Source organism: Nycticebus coucang, chromosome 3 (genome assembly GCF_027406575.1).
Source record: "Nycticebus coucang isolate mNycCou1 chromosome 3, mNycCou1.pri, whole genome shotgun sequence".
In the NCBI taxonomy this organism is placed as follows: Eukaryota; Metazoa; Chordata; class Mammalia; order Primates; family Lorisidae; genus Nycticebus; species Nycticebus coucang.
The window spans coordinates 73,263,649-73,281,870 of NC_069782.1; the positions used below are offsets into that span (position 1 = coordinate 73,263,649).

At 54.0% G+C, this 18,222-nt stretch overlaps 2 protein-coding genes across 6 annotated transcripts; both read right to left on the reverse strand.

Moving 5' to 3' along the window:
• Positions 1–173: 173 nt before the first annotated feature.
• Positions 174–3,679, reverse strand: LPAR2 (lysophosphatidic acid receptor 2). Of its 3 annotated transcripts, XM_053586359.1 has the most exons (4): positions 3,542–3,679; positions 2,927–3,050; positions 1,987–2,728; positions 174–1,312 (listed from the first exon to the last, which is right to left on the reverse strand). In XM_053586359.1, the coding sequence occupies exons 3-4, from the start codon at positions 2,717–2,719 to the stop codon at positions 999–1,001; spliced, it is 1,047 nt and encodes a 348-aa protein (XP_053442334.1). In that variant the 5' UTR covers positions 2,720–2,728; positions 2,927–3,050; positions 3,542–3,679; the 3' UTR covers positions 174–998. The 3 variants fall into 3 exon arrangements, with proteins under 3 accessions (XP_053442334.1, XP_053442333.1, XP_053442335.1); XM_053586358.1 differs by lacking the exon at positions 2,927–3,050; XM_053586360.1 differs by lacking the exon at positions 2,927–3,050 and having other exon boundaries at positions 3,520–3,667.
• A 938-nt stretch (positions 3,680–4,617) lies between these two features.
• GMIP (GEM interacting protein) lies at positions 4,618–16,938 on the reverse strand. Of its 3 annotated transcripts, none has more exons than XM_053586346.1 (21): positions 16,814–16,938; positions 15,859–15,931; positions 15,294–15,369; positions 15,119–15,176; positions 14,382–14,507; positions 14,231–14,295; positions 14,018–14,125; positions 13,483–13,563; positions 13,228–13,398; positions 13,004–13,141; positions 12,404–12,600; positions 11,623–11,729; positions 11,460–11,549; positions 10,396–10,473; positions 10,168–10,322; positions 9,795–9,983; positions 9,561–9,698; positions 9,270–9,466; positions 8,596–8,983; positions 5,594–5,657; positions 4,618–5,463 (listed from the first exon to the last, which is right to left on the reverse strand). In XM_053586346.1, the coding sequence occupies exons 1-21, from the start codon at positions 16,830–16,832 to the stop codon at positions 5,090–5,092; spliced, it is 2,892 nt and encodes a 963-aa protein (XP_053442321.1). In that variant the 5' UTR covers positions 16,833–16,938; the 3' UTR covers positions 4,618–5,089. The 3 variants fall into 3 exon arrangements, with proteins under 3 accessions (XP_053442321.1, XP_053442320.1, XP_053442319.1); XM_053586345.1 differs by having other exon boundaries at positions 15,859–16,537; positions 16,814–16,904; XM_053586344.1 differs by having other exon boundaries at positions 15,859–16,921.
• Between the last annotated feature and the right edge of the window lie 1,284 nt (positions 16,939–18,222).

Sequence of the window (18,222 nt, forward strand, 5' to 3'; positions counted from 1 at the left end):
AGCAGCAGCCAGCCAAAGACTGAAGAAGAATGAAAACAGGGCCAAAGAAATGCCATGTTGAAGGATCTCTGATAGGCCTGAGCCAAGGAGGACAAGTTCAAGACACAGGGACAGACAGACTATCTGAATTTGTAACAAAAAATGCTTTGAAGACCTTGGTAAAAAGAAAAGTTTACTTCTTGTATCGTGTCCTCCCTCTGGACCTCCCTCAATTCTGATAGGTACAGGCAAACCCCTGCATGATGCAAGGGGCCACAAACCTTTCCCAGTTCAGCGCCCCTTAGTTTGTGCTGCTAAAGAATCACCTTTATTTTATTTTATTATTATTATTTTTGAGATAGAGTCTCAAGGCGTTGCCCTGGTAGAGTACCACGGCGTCATAGCTCACAGCAACCTCCAACTCTTGGCTCAAGCTATCCTCTTGCTTCAGTTTTTCTATTTTAGCAGAGACGGGGGTCTGGATATTTAGGCTCCAGGTGATGTTATCAAACAGCCCAAGCTCTGCAATCCACCCGCCTCTGCCTCCCAGAGTGCTAGGATTACAGGCATGAGCCACGACACCCAGCCCAAGAATCACCTTTAGAAAGATGATGTGTCCACAGTCTGTCCTTGTTATCCTGTCACACTGGGCAGCACAGCCTACGATAGCTCTCATCTCTCCCACTCTTAACCCTCACAGCATCATATCAGAGGAACCATTCAGTCCACAGGGTTTACCAGAGACATGCCATAAAAATAGAAAAATGTCTGTTAATAAAACCCCAAACCTGAGATAACTAGAGAGCCAGATTCTTGTACTCTGCAGACTCTCCCAGGTACTTGAAGGTAACCTCAAAACCCTATGCCCTGTATAGATATATCTGTGTGCCTGGGGAAGGCTGGCAGTGGTGTTGTGCCATTCCAGACCAGGGGTTTGCTTTTAAGTCTGTTCCACTGGTTGGGTTGAATCAGGGGCTACAGATCTGGTGCTTGCTGCCTCCTGTTGAAGTCCAAGGTAGCTAAAGGGTAGAGTCCATCAGAGAGTGGCCATTTTCAGGAAGCATGATGCGAGTGCTGGCACCTGTCTGGGTAGAGGACGGATAGCGGGCAGACTTGTGGGTGGACCGGCGGAGACACACACAGCAGAGGAGGCGGCGGAAAGTGCGGCGCATCTCAGCATCTCGGCATGAGTACACTGCAGCATTGACCAGCGAGTTGGCCTCAGCCAACAGTAGGAAGTACTTCTCTACAGCCAGGACATTGCAGGATTTGCAGCCCAGACCATCCAGGAGCAGCACCACCTGGCCTGGTGTCCAGCAGATCACAAAGGCTCCTGTGGGATGGAGGCCGAGATAAGCAGGGTGGAGTGTCAGGAGGCTCAGTGCTGTGGCTCTGAGCTCAGAGCTGGAGTGGTCTCCAGAGCTTGGGCAACAACTGTGTGTAGTCTGCTAAGAGGAGACACCTTTCCTAAATGGCACACAATGGCCAGGACCCTGGACATTTCTACATGGAGATTTGTTCAATGAGGGAAAGGAGGTCACCACAGACTGGTTACCTGGTAAGGGGAAAAGGATCACTGGGAACAGCTGATCCTCATTCTGGAAGGGTGGGTGTATCCTCATGGAGGGGGGGTCTTGCCACCTCTCCCTTCTTCCCAGTTCATTGTACATCCAATCCTGCCAAAACCACTTAAGAACTTCTCACAGAACTCAGAACAAAATCTGACTCCTGTCCAGGACCCCTGAGGCCTTGTTGACCTCTGCTCCTCACCAGCCAGCCTCTCCTCTTTGGAGGCTGGCCTGGTCCTGCCTTAGAGATTGTCACCTTCTACTTCCTCTGAATGGAATGCTTTTCCTTTCCCCTAGCATTCAGGTCTCTGCTCAGACATTACATTCCAGGAGAACCCTCCTTACTCAAATCATCCCCTCCCATCATACTCTATCAGATCACTTGTTTTGTTCATTGTTTCCCAGGGTCTCTGGAGGGCTGGGGCAGGTCCCCACTCACCCAGGATGATGACAACAGTCTTGACCAGGCTGAGCGTGGTCTCGCGGTAGCGGGGGTGGCAGCTGACGTGGTCTGCCATGCGCTGCACACGCCGCCGCACATAGAAGAAAATGCGGGTATACACGGCTACCATGAGTAGGAAGACAAGCAAGCTGGACAGTGCCCAGACAGCTAGGTAGGAGCGGCTGAGCAAGGGGGCCATGCGTGAACAGCGGTCCAAGGCACAGAGGCAATGCCAGGAATGGGCAGGCAGTAGCCCAAGGCCCAGAGCTGCCATCCACACGCCCACGATGAGCATGACCACACGGCCACGGGGCAGGCGGCTGTGCAGCTGCACAGCCATCACGCTGCGGTGCCGCTCCACGGCAATGGCGAGCAGTGTGGCCACTGAAGCCGTCAGGCTTGTGTCTAGCAGGCCCTGCCGCACAAACCAGCCCTCAAGTGAGAGCCGTGCTGTGCGCGGACCTGTATGGAACATGAGGAAGAGGTAGGCCACGCCAGCAAAGAGGTCAGCTGCAGCCAGGTTGCCAAGCAGGTAGTAAATGGGCTGGTGGAAGCGGCGGTTGGAGGCAATGGCTGCTATGACCAGCAGGTTGGTCAGCAGCACCAGCACACTGACAGTCAGCCCCAGGGCCACCACAACCACATCTTTGGGCCGCCAGTGAGAACTTAGCTCCTTGCCACTGTTGTTGTAGAAGAAGCCAATGGTCTCGTTGTAGTAGCACTGGCCCATAGTGACCACCTGGGGGCACAGAGGGGAAAGGTCAGTGAATGTGGCACTGGCACTTGGAAAGACACAGGAGGGGGCAGCAGCCAGAGAGGAGTCACAACAGAAAGGGCAAGGGGGTCTCAAATTATATGCCTTGGAGCAAAGTGGACCAGGCTAATCTGGAAAAATGAATCTCTGTGGGGTGGGACTAGGGGAACAACTGTTCCTTACCTACTATAAAAGATCTTTATGAAAGCTGTCACCCAAGACAATGCCTTGTTTTGTTTGTTAATGGAGAAGCGAAACAAAACCCATCTACAGACCAGTCTCAGCACTCCTGTCACCAATTTGTAACCTGGTGGGGTTGGGGAATGAGAGTTAGGGCAGGACAAAGGGGCGTGAGCCATGTGACAAGATGAGCTAGGGTCAATTTGGTGCCGGGGTCAGGGCAGGGGGCAGAGACTAGGCAGCATGTGTGTACAACGGCCAGGTTACTTGCTAGGAACCCTGGGGCGGGGCCGGCGGAGCGGAGGCGTGAAGGCGAAGGAGCCGCCCATGAGAGTGAGCAGAGAGGCGGCCCCAGAAGTTGGGCGGCAGGACTTTGGGCGCCAGTGCTTTCTAAATGGGCGGGGCACCGGGCCGTTCTGAGTGAGACGGAGCACCCTGGCGAAATTCCGGACAAAGACAGTGGTATGGGAGGTTGCAACTGGCCGGGCCTCCAGGCGTCCCCAAGCTGGGGAGGGGGCAGGAATAAGGGAACAGGGGGCGGCGCACCAACTCGGCTGGCACGTGCCGCGCCCTCCCCTGGACCCGTGCCCACCCACCTCCCGTCCATGCTAGCCTCACCTGGGCCGCCCGTCACGCAGCAGACGGCTCGGGCTTGCGGGGGGTCGGGGCGGGCCCGAGGCCCATGGCCTAGTAGCGAGGGATGAGGAGCGAACGGGTGCGCCCAGCGCGGGCTGCCGAGAGGGTGCGGGAGGCGGGGTCTTCCCCTTCGACGCCCCGCCCCTAATCGGCCATCGCGAACCGCCCCCACCACCTGGGGAGCCCCGCCCCACTCCCGCCACCTGGGGAAGCCCCGCCTCCGAGGCCGCGTCGGGGGCGGGGTCGCCCGGAACCGCTGCTCCCCCCCTTTCCTCCTAGTCTCGCGGCCCCTCGGTCCCGCTTCTCCGTTTCCAGCACCGGACCCCTACCCCGACCCCTGCACACCTTACACGCCTGCAGTTTCGCCTTCAGGGCTGAATCACTTGACTACTCCAGAAGTCCCGCCGAGACCTCGAGCAGCCCAGGCGCAGCTCCGGGTGGTCTCTGGGTCCGCGCCCCAGCTCCAGACCCCCCACCCTCTCAACCCCACCCGTCCTCTCTCTCGCGTCCAATCGGCCGCCGAATTACAAGCCACGCCCTGATCTGACTTGGATCCCACCGCTGGGACCCCAGCCCAGCCTCAGCTTTCCCAGCTCCCAGCTTTAAGGCGTCGCTGCCTCCGATACTCAGCAGACCTCTCCGGCTCCAGCTGACCATCGGGTGCAGTCAAGTTTTTTGCAGTTCCGCCCCCGCACTCCCCATCCCGGGAGAGTGCTGTCCCTTGTACGGCCCTGCCCTGCAAATTCCTCTCTTTTTCGCCTCGTTCTCCAGGCTCCTACGATCCAGAGCACACAGCCCCATTGTCTCGGTTATCTACAGGTTGTTATATTGTATTTGTTTGACTGTGCAGGACCAGATCAAGGACGTGGGGCTCCCGCAGGGCCAGGTCGGCATGACTCAGCCCCGGTTGTCTGTAAGTGCTGCCAGGTGTTTAGGGATGAAGAAGGCGGGGGTCTACAGTTAGCCTGGTCAGTAAAATGGGAACAAAGGGTACTGCCCTTGCTAACCTTTCTCCCCTGCCACCCTCCCCTGATAAAGACAGACATGCAAGGTACATAGGACACGGTTTATTTAGAAGCCGTCAAACCTCAGACCTCAAGGACCGCCGGGACTTGGAGTCTGAACTGCCCACCTCCTCTGGGAACAGGTCACTTGGAGGCAATGATGGAGGCAGGCAGGGATGAGGAAGTGACCACAACTAAAGTACCAAAGGCACCCCTGTCCAGTAAAGACTATAAGGATCTCATATCCTGTCTGTATTCACCCTGAGTATTGACCCTGAATGACCTCTGAGCCTGAATGGCTGATGCTTGGCAGTGACCTGTGTCTGGTGGTGGAATCCTGGGACCTTGCCTCCACAAGGGTTTTAGGCCTCCTCCCAAGCCATGTAGTCTTTCCTTACAGAAATTCTGTGGTCGCCCCTACCCCCAACATTGAACTCCTGGCCCAATGTTTGGCTACCAAGTGAGGGGAGGTCGGGAGACATGGGTCCATTTTCTTAGTCCTGGGCTCCTCCATTAGTAAAGGTGGTCAGAGATGCTCCTCAGCTTCCTCAGGCTGGGGGTCTGGGAAGCAGGTGGCCCTGGGCACAGCCTCACTGTCCAGTTTAGAGAGTAGCCGGGCTGTCTCCTGGGTGATCTCAAAATGCTTAGGCAGTGGGGCACGGCGCAGGGGGCTGCCCTCATGGGAGGTGGCAGCAGCACCAGGTCCCCGCCCTCGCAAACTTCCTCTGGGCACTGATGTGACTGGGGTCTCTTCACACAGCTTGGAAGCCACCAGGGCCAAGCTGGACAGCTGGTGGGTGACAGGCCGCACACCCCCTCGGGGATACTTCACTGGCTGGCGACTGAAGTGGCCACGAGACTGTGTTCCCAGGAGTAAGTCCTCAGGGCCTTGACTGGATGCTGTGGGGCGAGGTCATCAATGCTGAGCACCCCCAAGTCCTCTGGATATCCCCCCAGAAGTCATCTTTCAGTAAGGCACGCTGGGTAGGGGCACCCCCAGAACTTCTGAGCCACTCCACAACAAACTCACCTTCCCCATCATCTTTGGTGTCTTCGGGCTCTTCCTCTCTCTGGTTACTCTGTACAGTTGGAATCTGCAGGGAGAAACCCCAAAATGAAGACCCCCAAAACTCAATGAGTTCTTTGACACTCATGGAGAGCCAAGGACTTGTTCCTGGATTTTCTTTTTTTTTTGAGACAGACTCTCACTATGTTGCCCTTGGTAGAGTGCATGGCGTCGCAGTTCACAGCAATCTCAAACTCTTGGGCTTAAGCGATTCTCTTGCGTCAGCCTCCCAGGTAGCTAGGACTACAGGTGCCTGCCAAAACGCCTGGCTATTTTTCTGTTTTAGTTGTCATTGTTGTTTAGCTGGCCTGGATTCAAACCCGCCAGCCTGGGTGTATGTGGCTGGCTTCCTACTCACTGAGCTACGGGCACTGCCATTGTTCCTGGATTTTCAAAAGTTCCTTTGCAGTTGTGGGGATACAAGATGCTTGTATTGGGTGGTGCCTGTGGCTCAAGGAGTGGGGCACCGGCCCCATATGCCAGAGGTGGTGGGTTCAAACCCAGCCCTGGCCAAAAAACCGCAAAAAAAAAGATGCTTGTATCTACAACTTTATCTACATCCTTTGGTACTTTAGTACATGGATACAATACACTTAAAAGTGTATTGCTTATGACACAGTGCACTTTGGGAGACTGAGGAGGAAGGCTTGTTTGAGGCCAGGAGTTCAATCAAGATTAGCCTGAGCAACACAGTGAGACCCTATCTCTATAAAAAATGAAAAAATTAGGTGGCGCCTGTGCCTCAAAGGAGTAGGGCGCTGGCCCCATGTCCCGGAGGTGGAGGGTTCAAACCCAGTCCTGGCTGAAAACTGCAAAAAAAAAAAAAAAAATCAGCCAGCCTTGGTGGTGCATGTCTGTAGTCCCAGCTACTAAGGCTACTAAGGAGACTGAGCCAGGAAGATCACTTGAGCTCAAGAGTTTGAGGCTCTAATGAGCAGTAATCATGCCACTGCCCTCATACATACCCAGGCAACAAAGGGAGACATTAAAAAAAAAAAAAAAGCGTGGCTCAGCGCCTGTAGCTCAGTGGTTAAGGGTGCCGGCCATATACACCTGGGATGGTGGGTTTGGACCCGGCCCAGGCCTGCTAAACAATGATAACTACAACAAAAAAATAGCCAAAGTGGCGCCTGTGGCTTAAGGAGTAGGGTGCTGGCCCCATATAAGGGAAATGGCAGATTCAAACCCGGACTGGCCAAAAACTGCCAAAAAAAAAAAATAAATAAATAAAATAAATAGCTGGGTGATGTGGCGGGGGGCCTGTAGTCCCAGCTGCTTGGGAGGCTGAGACAGGAGAATTGCTTAAGCCCAAGAGTTGGGGAGGTTGTTGTGAGCTGTGACCCTATGGCACTCTACCGAGGGGGACATAGTGAGACTGTCTCAAAAAAAAAAAAGACATCTTCACATTAGGACTAAGCAGTGCCTTTGAACTACCATCTTGTGCTGCTCTCTACAACTGTATCAACCTGCGTCAACTCTGCTTTCTACTATATCTGTATATTCTTAGGGCCCTGCCTTTAGCTAAATGGTAATGGCAGCTTGAGTTCTTTCTATGTTGAGTTCTTCTTCTTATTTTATGAGCCATTCCAGTTCTCAGAGACCCAAAGCTCACTGACCATCCCTTCCCAACTCAGGGCTGCTCTTGGGAGATGTCTTTGACCAAAGGAATAGTGTGTATGGCAAGATTCCAGGAATACAGGCCTTGAGTATAGCTTTGGGCTGCCCAGAGTGGCCATTGCTGCCATCTTCCTGGCTCACAGCTGACCTCTGGATCCTGATAGGTGACTCTGTTAAAGTCACTTGCTATGGCTTTCCTTTTAGGGCTACTTAACCACTCAGGGCCTATCAGGACTGTGGAGAGGAAGACAGGAAGGTCATCCTGGTGCATGTAGGTGTGCATCCATTGGTGGTCTGTGCCCCATGCATAGTAGGTTAGAGGTGACTGGGAGCTGACGGAGCCATCTGGACCCATTCCTCTTTGGCCTTACTTCCTACCACCTTCCCCTAATTCATTACAGGATAGGGCGGTGCTCTGAATACCAGGCATGCTTCCACAGTAGGGTCTTTGCACTAGCTGTTCTCTTTGCCTGGAATACCCTTCCCCAGATCTCCATATGACTCACTCTTTCCTTGCATCCTTCCAGCCTTTGCTCAAATCCACTTTCTCCATGAGACCTGCCCACACCATCCTACTTACTGCTACAACATGCCTCTCTTACCTTGGTGCTCCAGACATCTGGTCCCTTACTATACTCTTTCTTCTATTATACACATCACCTCATAATATCCTATATAATTCACTTTGTATCATATTTATTACTTTTTTTTTTTTTTTTTTTTGTAGAGACAGAGTCTCACTTTATGGCCCTCGGTAGAGTGCCGTGGCCTCACACAGCTCACAGCAACCTCCAACTCCTGGGCTTAAGCGATTCTCTTGCCTCAGCCTCCTGAGTAGCTGGGACCACAGGCGCCCGCCACAACGCCCGGCTATTTTTTGGTTGCAGTTTGGCCGGGGCTGGGTTTGAACCCGCCACCCTCGGTATATGGGGCCGGCGCCCCACCAACTGAGCCACAGGCGCCGCCCTCATATTTATTACTTATTGTCAGACTTTCACCCACAGAATGTAGGTGCTGAAAGTATGGGGTCTTTGAATATTTAGCTTACTGATGCATCTTCCTGCTTAGAACAATATTTGGCATGTAGTAAGTGTTCGATATATATTCTGTTGGTGGAATAAATGGTCACCCATATTAGTACCTCTGCAGGCTGTCTCCTGCTCTTACTCCATTATTGCCCACCACTCCATTTCTCACTATTCCTTCCAGAATAAACATGGGTTAAATGAGGAAGAGAGGAAGAAAATAAAAGAAATTTTAAAGGGAAAGGAAGAAAGACAAGAGAGAGATAAAGAGAATTAAACAGAGATAAGGTCCTCTCCATGACCATGGGCCCAGAGGGTTCCTACCTCTGGGGGCATGGCGATGGGATGCTTCTCCAGGGCACTCTGGAGATTGGGGTCTGGGTCAGGGTCCAAGGCTAGGGCTGGGGACTTGAGGTCTGGGCCAAGGTGTGGCAGTAGCAGCTCAGGGCTGGTTGTGAGGGGTCCAGGAGCTGAGCTGGAATCTTGGTACAGAGGCTCAGTGGCCAGGGGGAGCTCATCCATCCCAAAGATCTGCTCATAGTGCACAATGAGGAACTCGACAAGCTGGGCCTGGTGTCCTGAGTCCAGCAGGCAGGTGACAGGAATGGAGCCAGCTGCCCATGGACCATCTGGTGGCCGCAACAGTGTTGGTCCAAATACAATGCCCAAATTGTTGGCAGACATCTTGTTTTCCTCAAACCGTGCAGCCACCCTAGGGATGGTATGAGGAGAAAGAGTCAGGGAATGGGACATTAGGTCATCAGAGTGAGGGTAAGAGTAGAATCCACAGGCCAACCTAGCAATGACTTGATCATTGCTTGAGACTAGCAGCCACATGCCCAGTGTGGGAGTCAGGGGTAACTTCCCAAAGTTACCAGTCACATATTAAGTTTCAGAGTTCAGAAAATATATGTTAAAAGTCAGAGATCAGTGTCAGGTTAGTGGTAGGTCATTAGTAATACATGTCCATGTTTCAAGGTTCAGGGACCCATGCACACCTGAACAGATGGGCCACCAGATGGCGCAGAGTGTTGTAGTTAGAGTCAGGCAGCTGTACCAAGAGGGTCTTCAGTGAGCAGATAACCTCAGGGCTGGGGCTGGGGTTCCCAGGGTTGTCCCCAGGGTCTGCATGCAAGGTCTTAGCCAGTGAGATGAAGGCGTCGTAGAGGTGGAAGGGTATCACGGGGTCGGTGAGCTGAGGGTGCAATGGGTGGGGATGACAGCAGTGTGGGTGGGATGTGGAGGGTCCTCAGCCTGAGTCCCCCCACCACAATTCCCTGAACACCTACCTCCTGGAGAAATCGCTTGAGGACACTCGAGACATCATGAGGTGAGTTTCCTGACAACTCCACCAATGCACGGCCATTCTCAAAAGCCTGGCACAGCCGCTCCACTCGAACCCGGGAACCACTGACCCGGTAAATGCCCTGCAGGGCAAGAGCAGGAAAGGGACACCTGGCTCATGATCCAGCCATCAACAGGGTTGGATCACTTTTAGGGACAATCAAGGGTCAAGGTGGCACCTGCACACCCAGGGCGCGGTGTTCTATCTCAGCTGTGCACCTGGTGACCACAAAGGGAACTTCTTCCGGGAAGTCCCTGGGCAGTTGCAGGAAGTCAACCCCAAAGAGGGGTGTCCGTGTGGGAAGTCGTTTGTGTCCGCAGAGGATCAGCAGAGTCTCAAGGCAGCGCTTGTGGCAGGTCAGAAAGCACTAGGGGAAGGTCACTAGGGGTTAATGGGGGAAGAGACTATTCATAGAGATCCTTAGGGAATAAGTGATTATAGGAGATCATCAGATCAGGGCAGGTCCAGGGGCAGGAAAGTTGTAGGGATCTCAGGTCAGGGAGGTGATTGGGGGTCAGCAGAGGTCATGTAGTCATCAGCCCAAGCCACACCTCCTCACACTCGGTTCCGCTGACCATGAAGGCTTCACACTCACGGCACTTGGCTGGGCCTCGCAGCCGCCGCAGCCGGTGTGTCTGAGCTGCACTGGACAGTGTCCACTTCCTGAAGGGGCTGCCCAGCCCATTCTCTAGCCCGTCTCCTAGGTCTGTAGGGAGATAGGGTCAGGGGTTCCTGGACCACCTTCCATGCTGTCCCATCCCTCCTGCTTCCAGCCTCACCAGGGTCTCGCTCCTCAAAGTCATCTGAGGACTCGGTGCCTATCGATGAAACTTTTACCAGCCGCCGTGTGTCAGGGCCTGGGGTCAGAAAGTCACAGAGGTTCAGGGTCACAGGGGTCATGAGGAGATTCTTCCCCCCTCACATCTGTGAGTAGTTTTGGAAGCCATAGGGAAGGGGTTAGAAGTCAGGAGCGGGGCTCGGCACCTGTAGCTCAAGTGGCTAGGGCGCCAGCCACATACACTGGAGCTAGCAGGTTCAAATCCAACCCGGGCCTGCCAAACAACAATGACAACAACAACAACAACAAAAAGCTGGGCATTGTGGCGAGCACCTGTAGTCCCAGCTACTTGGGAGGCTGAGGCAAGAGAATCATTTAAGCCCAAGAATTTGAGTTTGCTGTGAGCTGTGATGCCATAGCACTCTATCCAGGGTGATTGCTTGAGACTGTCTCAAAAAAAAAAGGCGGCACCTATGGCTTAGTGTGTAGGGCACCGGCCACATATACGGAGGATGGCAGGTTCAAACCCAGCCCTGGCCAAACCACAACAAAAAAATAGCTGGGCATTGTGGCCGGCACCTGTAGTCCCAGTACTCAGGAGGCTGAGGCAAGAGAATAGACTAAGCCCAGAAGTTGGAGGTTGCTGTGAGCTGTGTGACGCCACGGCACTCTACCGAGGGTGATAAAGTGAGACTCTGTCTCCACAAAAAAACAAACAAACAAACAAAAAACCGAGGCAAGAGGATTGCATGAGCCCACGTTGGAGGTTGCTGTGAGCTGTGATTTCACAGTACTCTACACAGGACAACAGCTTGAGACTCTGTCTCAAAAAAAAAGGAGAGGGAATCAGGCAGGTCAATGGTTAAGGGCTGGAGAATGGATCAACCATGTGGGGAGATTCAGAAGGTAGAACAAGAGAATGGGTCATAGGTCAAAAAAATAGGTCAGGGATGTGGGGTAGGGCAGAGGTCAAAGAACAGGTTAGAGATTGAGGATGAGAACTTGGCTAGCAGTTGGAGGATGATCAGAAGTGCACTGTGAGGTCAGGTCAGGTCATATCCTCACCTGGGCTAGAAGTAGGAGAGTCCATGGACCGAGACTCACTGCCACCGCCCACACTGTCCACATCACTGCCTGGAGTGGGGCCTGGAGTCCCTAGGTGGGGACAGATCAATAAGGACAACCCCCTACCTGAGTACCATTCCCACCAGGCCCTCACTGCACTTACCCTGCCAGCTTGTGCCTGAGTCCTCCCAAGTGCCTGGCTCAGTCAAACTCTCATCCAGCCTTGGAGGTAGGGGTCCTGAGAGCTTTTTCCTAATGTCCAGAGGGGAGCTGAAAGGACAGAGGTTTGAGGGCTTGATCCCAAGGGAGGGATCAAACCAGAAAGCTGGCCTGGAATGATGGCACTCAGGCTTTGGGTCTAGGTCCCAACTTCAAGTACTTGGGTCTGCTAACCCTGATGCCCATGAACATTGTGGCCCCTTTTCTGTCTTTGTTTTTTAGAGACAAAGTCTCACCCTGTTGCCCAGGCTAGTGTGCAATGGCCTAATCATAACTTACTGCAGCCTCAGTTCTAAACTTAAGAAATCCTCAAAAAAAAAAAAAAGAAAAAAAAGAAATCCTCCTGTCTCAGCCTCAGGAAAACAAGGACTACAAGTGCCTGCCACCATGTCCAGCTCCTTTAAAAAATTTTTTGCAGAGAAGAAGTCTCTTTCATGGTGCCCAGGCTGGTCTCAAGCAATCCTCTGGCTTGGCCTCCCAAAGTGTTGGGATTACAGGTGTGAGCCCACACCAGGCATCATCCATCTTGGAATGCAATAGTCCCAAAGTCCTGTCCTTCCCAGGAAAGGGACAACCCCGCTAACTCCCAGAAAATCTTCAGAGCCTTGAGGGCTACATACTAGAGGCTTTGAGTTCTCTGACCTCAAGTACCCATCCCCGTGGTACCAACGGCCTGGCACTGCGACTTGGGGATTCATTCCTGATCCCCTGCTCCTGCCGCCCACCTGTGCATGGAGGAAACGAATTCCTGGAAGGAGAAGGCGGGCGGTGGGGGCGGCGGGGCTTCAGGTTGCTTTGCCCGCACGAACTCCTGGTAGCGCTGGCCAGGCTCGAAGGGCGCGCAGCACTCGGCCAGGGCAGCGAAGGCACGGGGGCCACGCTCGGCCTGCGCCCCGAGCAGTCCGAACAGGCCCAGGGTCACCTGCAGGGTTGAGACAGCAGTCAAGGAAGGGAAGGGGCCTGGGAATATGGGGGTGGAGCCTGAGCTCGGGCGGGGCCTACCCTTGAAAACAGGATCAAGGTGAGGGTTTGGGCGGTGCCTGTAGCCTTCCCGTGGTTTAGGGACTAGGGCAGTGGGCCCAGGGACAGGCACGCGTATGGTGAGAGAAGAGGCCAGGTCATCCTGGGGACAGAACCCCATGGGGATGGGGCTGAGGACAAGGCGCGGTTAGGGTCTGGAGCAGAAATTGACGGTGGAAAGAAATGGACTAGCCCTAATGCCCAGAGCAGGGCTTAGGGGTGGAGATGGGGGGGCAGTGAGGGGGTGGGACTCAGTCAAGGCCCAAACCAGATGAGGTCAGGGTGGCCGTGGTGAAGGGCCTCACCCGTCTCAGCACTTCGTCCCCCTGCAACACCAGCTTGCGTACATGGGATACAATCCGCTGTTTGGTGGTCTCCAGGTCTTGCTGCCGCGCGTTGGCCTCACGGACGCAGGCCTGGTATAGAGCCTCTGCCTCATGCGCCTGGGGAAACCAGGGCCAGAGGGCACATGTAGGGGAGAGCAGAGGGAGGTAGGGGGCACTGAAGAGACTCGTGGCCCAGTCCCCACCTTGGCCTGAGCCTCCTCTCGTGAGCGCCGCCGCCGCTCCTGCTGCTTGCTAGGTCCAGGCGACGCCTGGGGGGCTGTATCTTCAGGCGACCCATGCGAGCGAGCCCGCAGGTCCTCGCTGCGCTGCACATACTGGAGCTGGGCCCGCCGCAGCGCCTGCACTGCCTCATTCTGGGGTGGAGGGTGGGGATCCACGAAGGTCAACACCCTGGCCTCTCCCTGGTCAGCCCGCCCCCCATCCGCTACAGGTCTCACCATCCGCTTCTGTTCTTTCACCCATTGCTCCTTGAACTCCTTCCGCCACTTCTCAATCTCAGTCCGTTTGGCAGCCAGGGGCTGGCAAGGGTAGGGGATGGGGATACTGCCTCAGGGATACCCCAGAGGCAGTCTTTCCATTCTTTCACCCATGTGCATTTCCTCCTCTGGATCCTCTTCTGAGTCTGTATTCTCAGCTCCCAATCCCTAGGCAAGTCTTCTCACTCAGATTTGCTATCCCCCATCCTCATATCCCCCAACCTTTCTGCCTGGACTCAGACTCTGAGACTTTGTTCTGAGAACACAACCTCTCTTGCCTCTCTGCACAAACAAACTGAAATATGATTTTGCAATGGTGCAGGAAGCCGGATTTGAATCTCTGCTGGGTAACCTTGAGCAAGTTTCTGAGCATCCCTGGACCTCAGCTTCCTCATCGGTAAAATGGCGATGATGGCAGTGGTGCCTTCCTCCCCAGTGATTCAGAACACAAAGGACAGCACAACGGCCTTTTCCCCATCATGTCTCATCCCCTCACCTGGCAGTAGTCTCTTTTCTGCTGGGCCACTGTCTCCATGGCCAGGGCGCCCAGGCTGAGGTCATGCTCCAGAAACAGGGTATAGATGTATTGCAGTGGCATGTGGCTCTGAGTATAGGGGCAGAGGGAGAAAGTAGAAAGCTGCTAAGGATCTTGGGGGCAAGGCTGGAGACCTGGGGACCTTGGGCTTTCAGGGGACCTGGTCATGGCTACCTGCTGCTGTATGGACACTTTGCCAGCTTCAGCGATCTTCATGATGCTTTTAGCAAACTCCAGCTCTGGGAGGAGAGACAGCAAGGATCTGGATCCAGCTAGGGTTTGGGCACTGCCTTTGGCCTAGGATTGGGGCAGAAGGAGTCCTCACCATAGCTGGCTCTCTTCTCTGTCCAGGCCAGCAGCTCCTTGGCATAGCGGGTCCAGGTCTTGGCATAGTCCAGGGCTGCATCCACACCCCCCTTGGTCCGAATGAGTCGCAAGTCCAGTTCCTCCCCTGGGGCAGATGGGTGGACTACTGATTTCCAAGTCCTATGTTCTTGTGGAAGCCTTCTCTGTGGCCCCAGACTAATCTCATGGTGCCTGTCCTACATCCTCACTGCTCCTCAAACATCCCTGTGTTATCATGTGTCCTGGTTGTAATTTTACATTTTTTTTTTTTTTTTTTTGAGACAGAGCCTCAAGCTGTTGCCCTAGGTAGAGTGCCGTGGCATCACAGCTCACGGCAACCTCCAACTCCTGGGCTCAAGCGATTCTCCTGCTTCCACCTCCCAAGTAGCTGGGACTACAGGTGCATGCCACAATGCCCGGCTATTTTTTGGTTGCAGCCGTCATTGTTGTTTGGTGGGCCCGGGCTGGATTCGAACCTGCCAGCTCAGGTGTATGTGGCTGGCACCTTAGCCGCTTGAGCCACAGGCGCCAAGCCCAATTTTACATATTCTTTACCCAGACTGGGGGCTCCTTGAGGGCATGAGCTTGAATCTCTTGTGTGCACTGCCATGTTCCTGGCACCTGAATGATGCCTGGCATGGAACATGGGGTTAATGATAACTTGCTGAAGGAAGGACTCCTTTCTGCTTCCATAGTCCTGGTCTCAAAGTCCCCTACCTGTTAGGGGTGCAGGACCCTCTGAAGAGGGGCCACTCCAACAGCTGGCTTCATTGGTCTGGTGGGAAGGGAGAAAGCATTCAGCAGCAAGCAAGGCAAGGGCCTTATCTCCTTGAGTTCTTTCTTCCCAAGGCCCCTCCTCCCTGTCCCCATGCTTCTCACACTCCCCACTCACCACAATGGCTGGGGGAGCTTTGTTAGGTTCTGGGTCTCCTGAGAGCACAGGGTCTCCAGCCAGCATCTCAAGGGTCCTGGGGGATTAAGGATGTCAGGATGCCACCCACCACCCAATCTGTCTTGCCAAGGGCATTAGGGGTTCTAGGGCAGGTTAGGGGATGGTCCTGGAAATCATCTCTGTGGCATCTCTTACAAGAGAGATGGGAGGTCTAAAGAATGGGGTTTTCAGGGGGCTAGGTGAATTTTTAATAGGACTTGAGATAGTTTTTGAAGGGTCCCAGGTAACTTTGGGGCTCATAGAGTAATATTATAGAGGGATTTCAAATGTTTAAAGGGGTCACAAGAAGGATATGTGAGGTTCTAGGACCACTTTGGGGATTTCCAGTTGATTTGGGGGGATGACTTTTGTGAAATACAAGTGTTTTGGAGAGTCCCATCTTAGACTTTTCAGATTATTAGGTAAATTGGTCCAGATGTTGCAGATTCCAAGTGAGGTATCAGGACACCTAAATGGTTCTGGGGATCCTGAAAGGATTTGGCGGGTGACCCAGGCTCAGACTCACACGTTCCCCAGTGAGATTTCAAGGTTGTCCAGGCTCTGGAAGATGTCACTATACCTCTTCCTGCCCTCAGGAGCTGAGGGAAAACATGTGGAAAGGGAGCATAATACATGGGCCAACCACTGCCTCCCTCTACCCATGGTACCACAACCAGTCTCATTGGGGGCAGAGGGGAGATAAAAAGAGAGAGTGAATGTCTTGACCCCCTGAGGAATGTGTGGGATAGAGGGAGAGTGGGCTTGGGTGGGGCCAACTCTGGGCAGGCAGATGGACTTAGACACCACCAGAGACAGCTGCTCAGAGGTCTACATGGACTCAGAGCAAAGCAACAAAACAGATGCCCCAGATGCAGCTTTACTGTCCCAGGAAAAAGAGTGAGCTTGACAATGGAATCATATGGACCCCAGGCCAAACAGATATGGGACTGAAAGGAACAGAGCCTGAGGCAGAAACACACTGGAGAGACTGAAACCACCAGGGGCATAAACACAGAATGACAGTCAACATATACTAGGGAGACACAAAGACAGCCGGAAACACAAGCCGAATCTTGCCACATTTCTGCCGCTGCCCCCGCCCCTCTTCCAGGGGCCCCAGATCAGCATTGCCTGTTTCCTGGGGCTATGGAGGAGCCCTGTAGGGATCCTACTGCTTTGCCCTCTCTTTCAGCGGTCGTGACACCCTGCCCCCATCACAAAAATCAGAAGCAGAAGCGGCCACTTCCCCTTCCTGGGCCCCCTCCCCCAGGCGACGGGGTAAGGGATAGGAAAGGGGTTGGGGGCTAGGGGATGGTGTCCCAGGCCCCTCCAGGCATGAGGGTCCCCACAATGGGAGATCCTTGCATCTTTCCCATTCAGTAATTCCTTTCCCAGATCTCCAGATGGAGAGGGACAGGAGTGGCCCCTCAATTTAGGAAGTAAGGGACAGTGAGGTCCCTCCCGAATCCCAGAACCCCTACCCGGCTCTGCTGCATCCATGGCTAGGACAGGGTATCGCTCGGCAGGGAACGGGACGGGGAAAAGGTCGCGCGCTGGCGGGGCCCAGCCCCGATTTCCTGCCGCTGCTGCTGCGGAGCAGCCCGGGTTTCTGCGTGGCTCCTCCCAGCCTAAACCACACCCCCAACAGACAGCCAAGCCCCTTGCCTCCGGAAGCCTTGCTGGGGTACCTAGCCTAAGCCGCTGGCGGCTCAAAAGACCCTGAACAATCAACCTTAGTCGGTCAAGCCCTATACTGGGGCATCCTAGGATTCTTCAGGCCAACCTTTCCCCAGATCTTCTTGCCGCCCCAAATCCCACGGAGCCACAGTATTCCCCCTCCTCAGTGATCCCAGTCTGCCCAACCCCAGGAGCCTGTCCACGAGCCTTCCACACCCTTAATACCTAGTGGTCCCCCTGCCAGGGGTCTCTTGAAGCCCCAACCCATCCAGGTCTGACCGTGGTCATAGCGCCCCCTGGTGGATGCGCGATACCTCTTAAGTCCGCCAACCCTCACCAAGAGGACCGACCCCCAGTGACTTATAAACCTGAATCAACTTCTTAGGGTAAAGATTATAGCACAGCTAGACAGCACCCCTTTTAGACATGAGGTGGACACAGAGATCCACTGTCCTGGGTCCCCCAAGAGTCATCTCTAGCTCAAAGGGTCAGCCTCTCCTACATTCCATAAGACTGCAGGGGATCTAATGCCCTTTCCTCTCCTGAGACCCACACTGGATCTCAGCCCCCACTTTGCTCCTGCTTCCAGGGGCTTCCTCAGGCCATCAGCCACACTCTGCCAGATGGAGAAACTGAATAGGAGTGGGGACAAGATGACTGCGAAACAGCTGAGGGTAAAAGGTGGGGTGCTGGAGACGGGTCCAGAAGCCCTGCCCTGGAGGTTGCCACAAGCAGCTTGTCAGTAACAAAAATGTGCTCACAACCAGCTCTATATATTTTTTGAGAGTCTCATGTCGCCATCAGTAGAGTGCTGTGACATCACAGCTCACAGCAACCTCCAATTCTTGGGATTAGCAATTCTCTTGCCTTAGCCTCCCAAGTAGCTGGGACTACAGGCGTCTGCCAGAAAGCTTGGCTATTTTTGTTGTTGCATTTGTCATTGTTTTTTGTTTTTTTTGATTTTGGCCGGGGCTAGGTTTAAATCCGCCACCTCCGGCATATGTAACCGGCGCCCTACTCCTTGAGCCACAGGCGCCACCCTTTGTCATTGTTTTTTAGCTGGCCTGAGCTGGGTTGGAACCTGCCACCTTTGGTGTATGTGGCTGGCGCCCTACCCACAGAGCAACAGGCACCGTCAGCCCAGAACTTTATATTGAAGTATAATTTTGCTTCCTAAAGATTTTAGAGGCAAGGCTCTCATGCTGCCCAACCC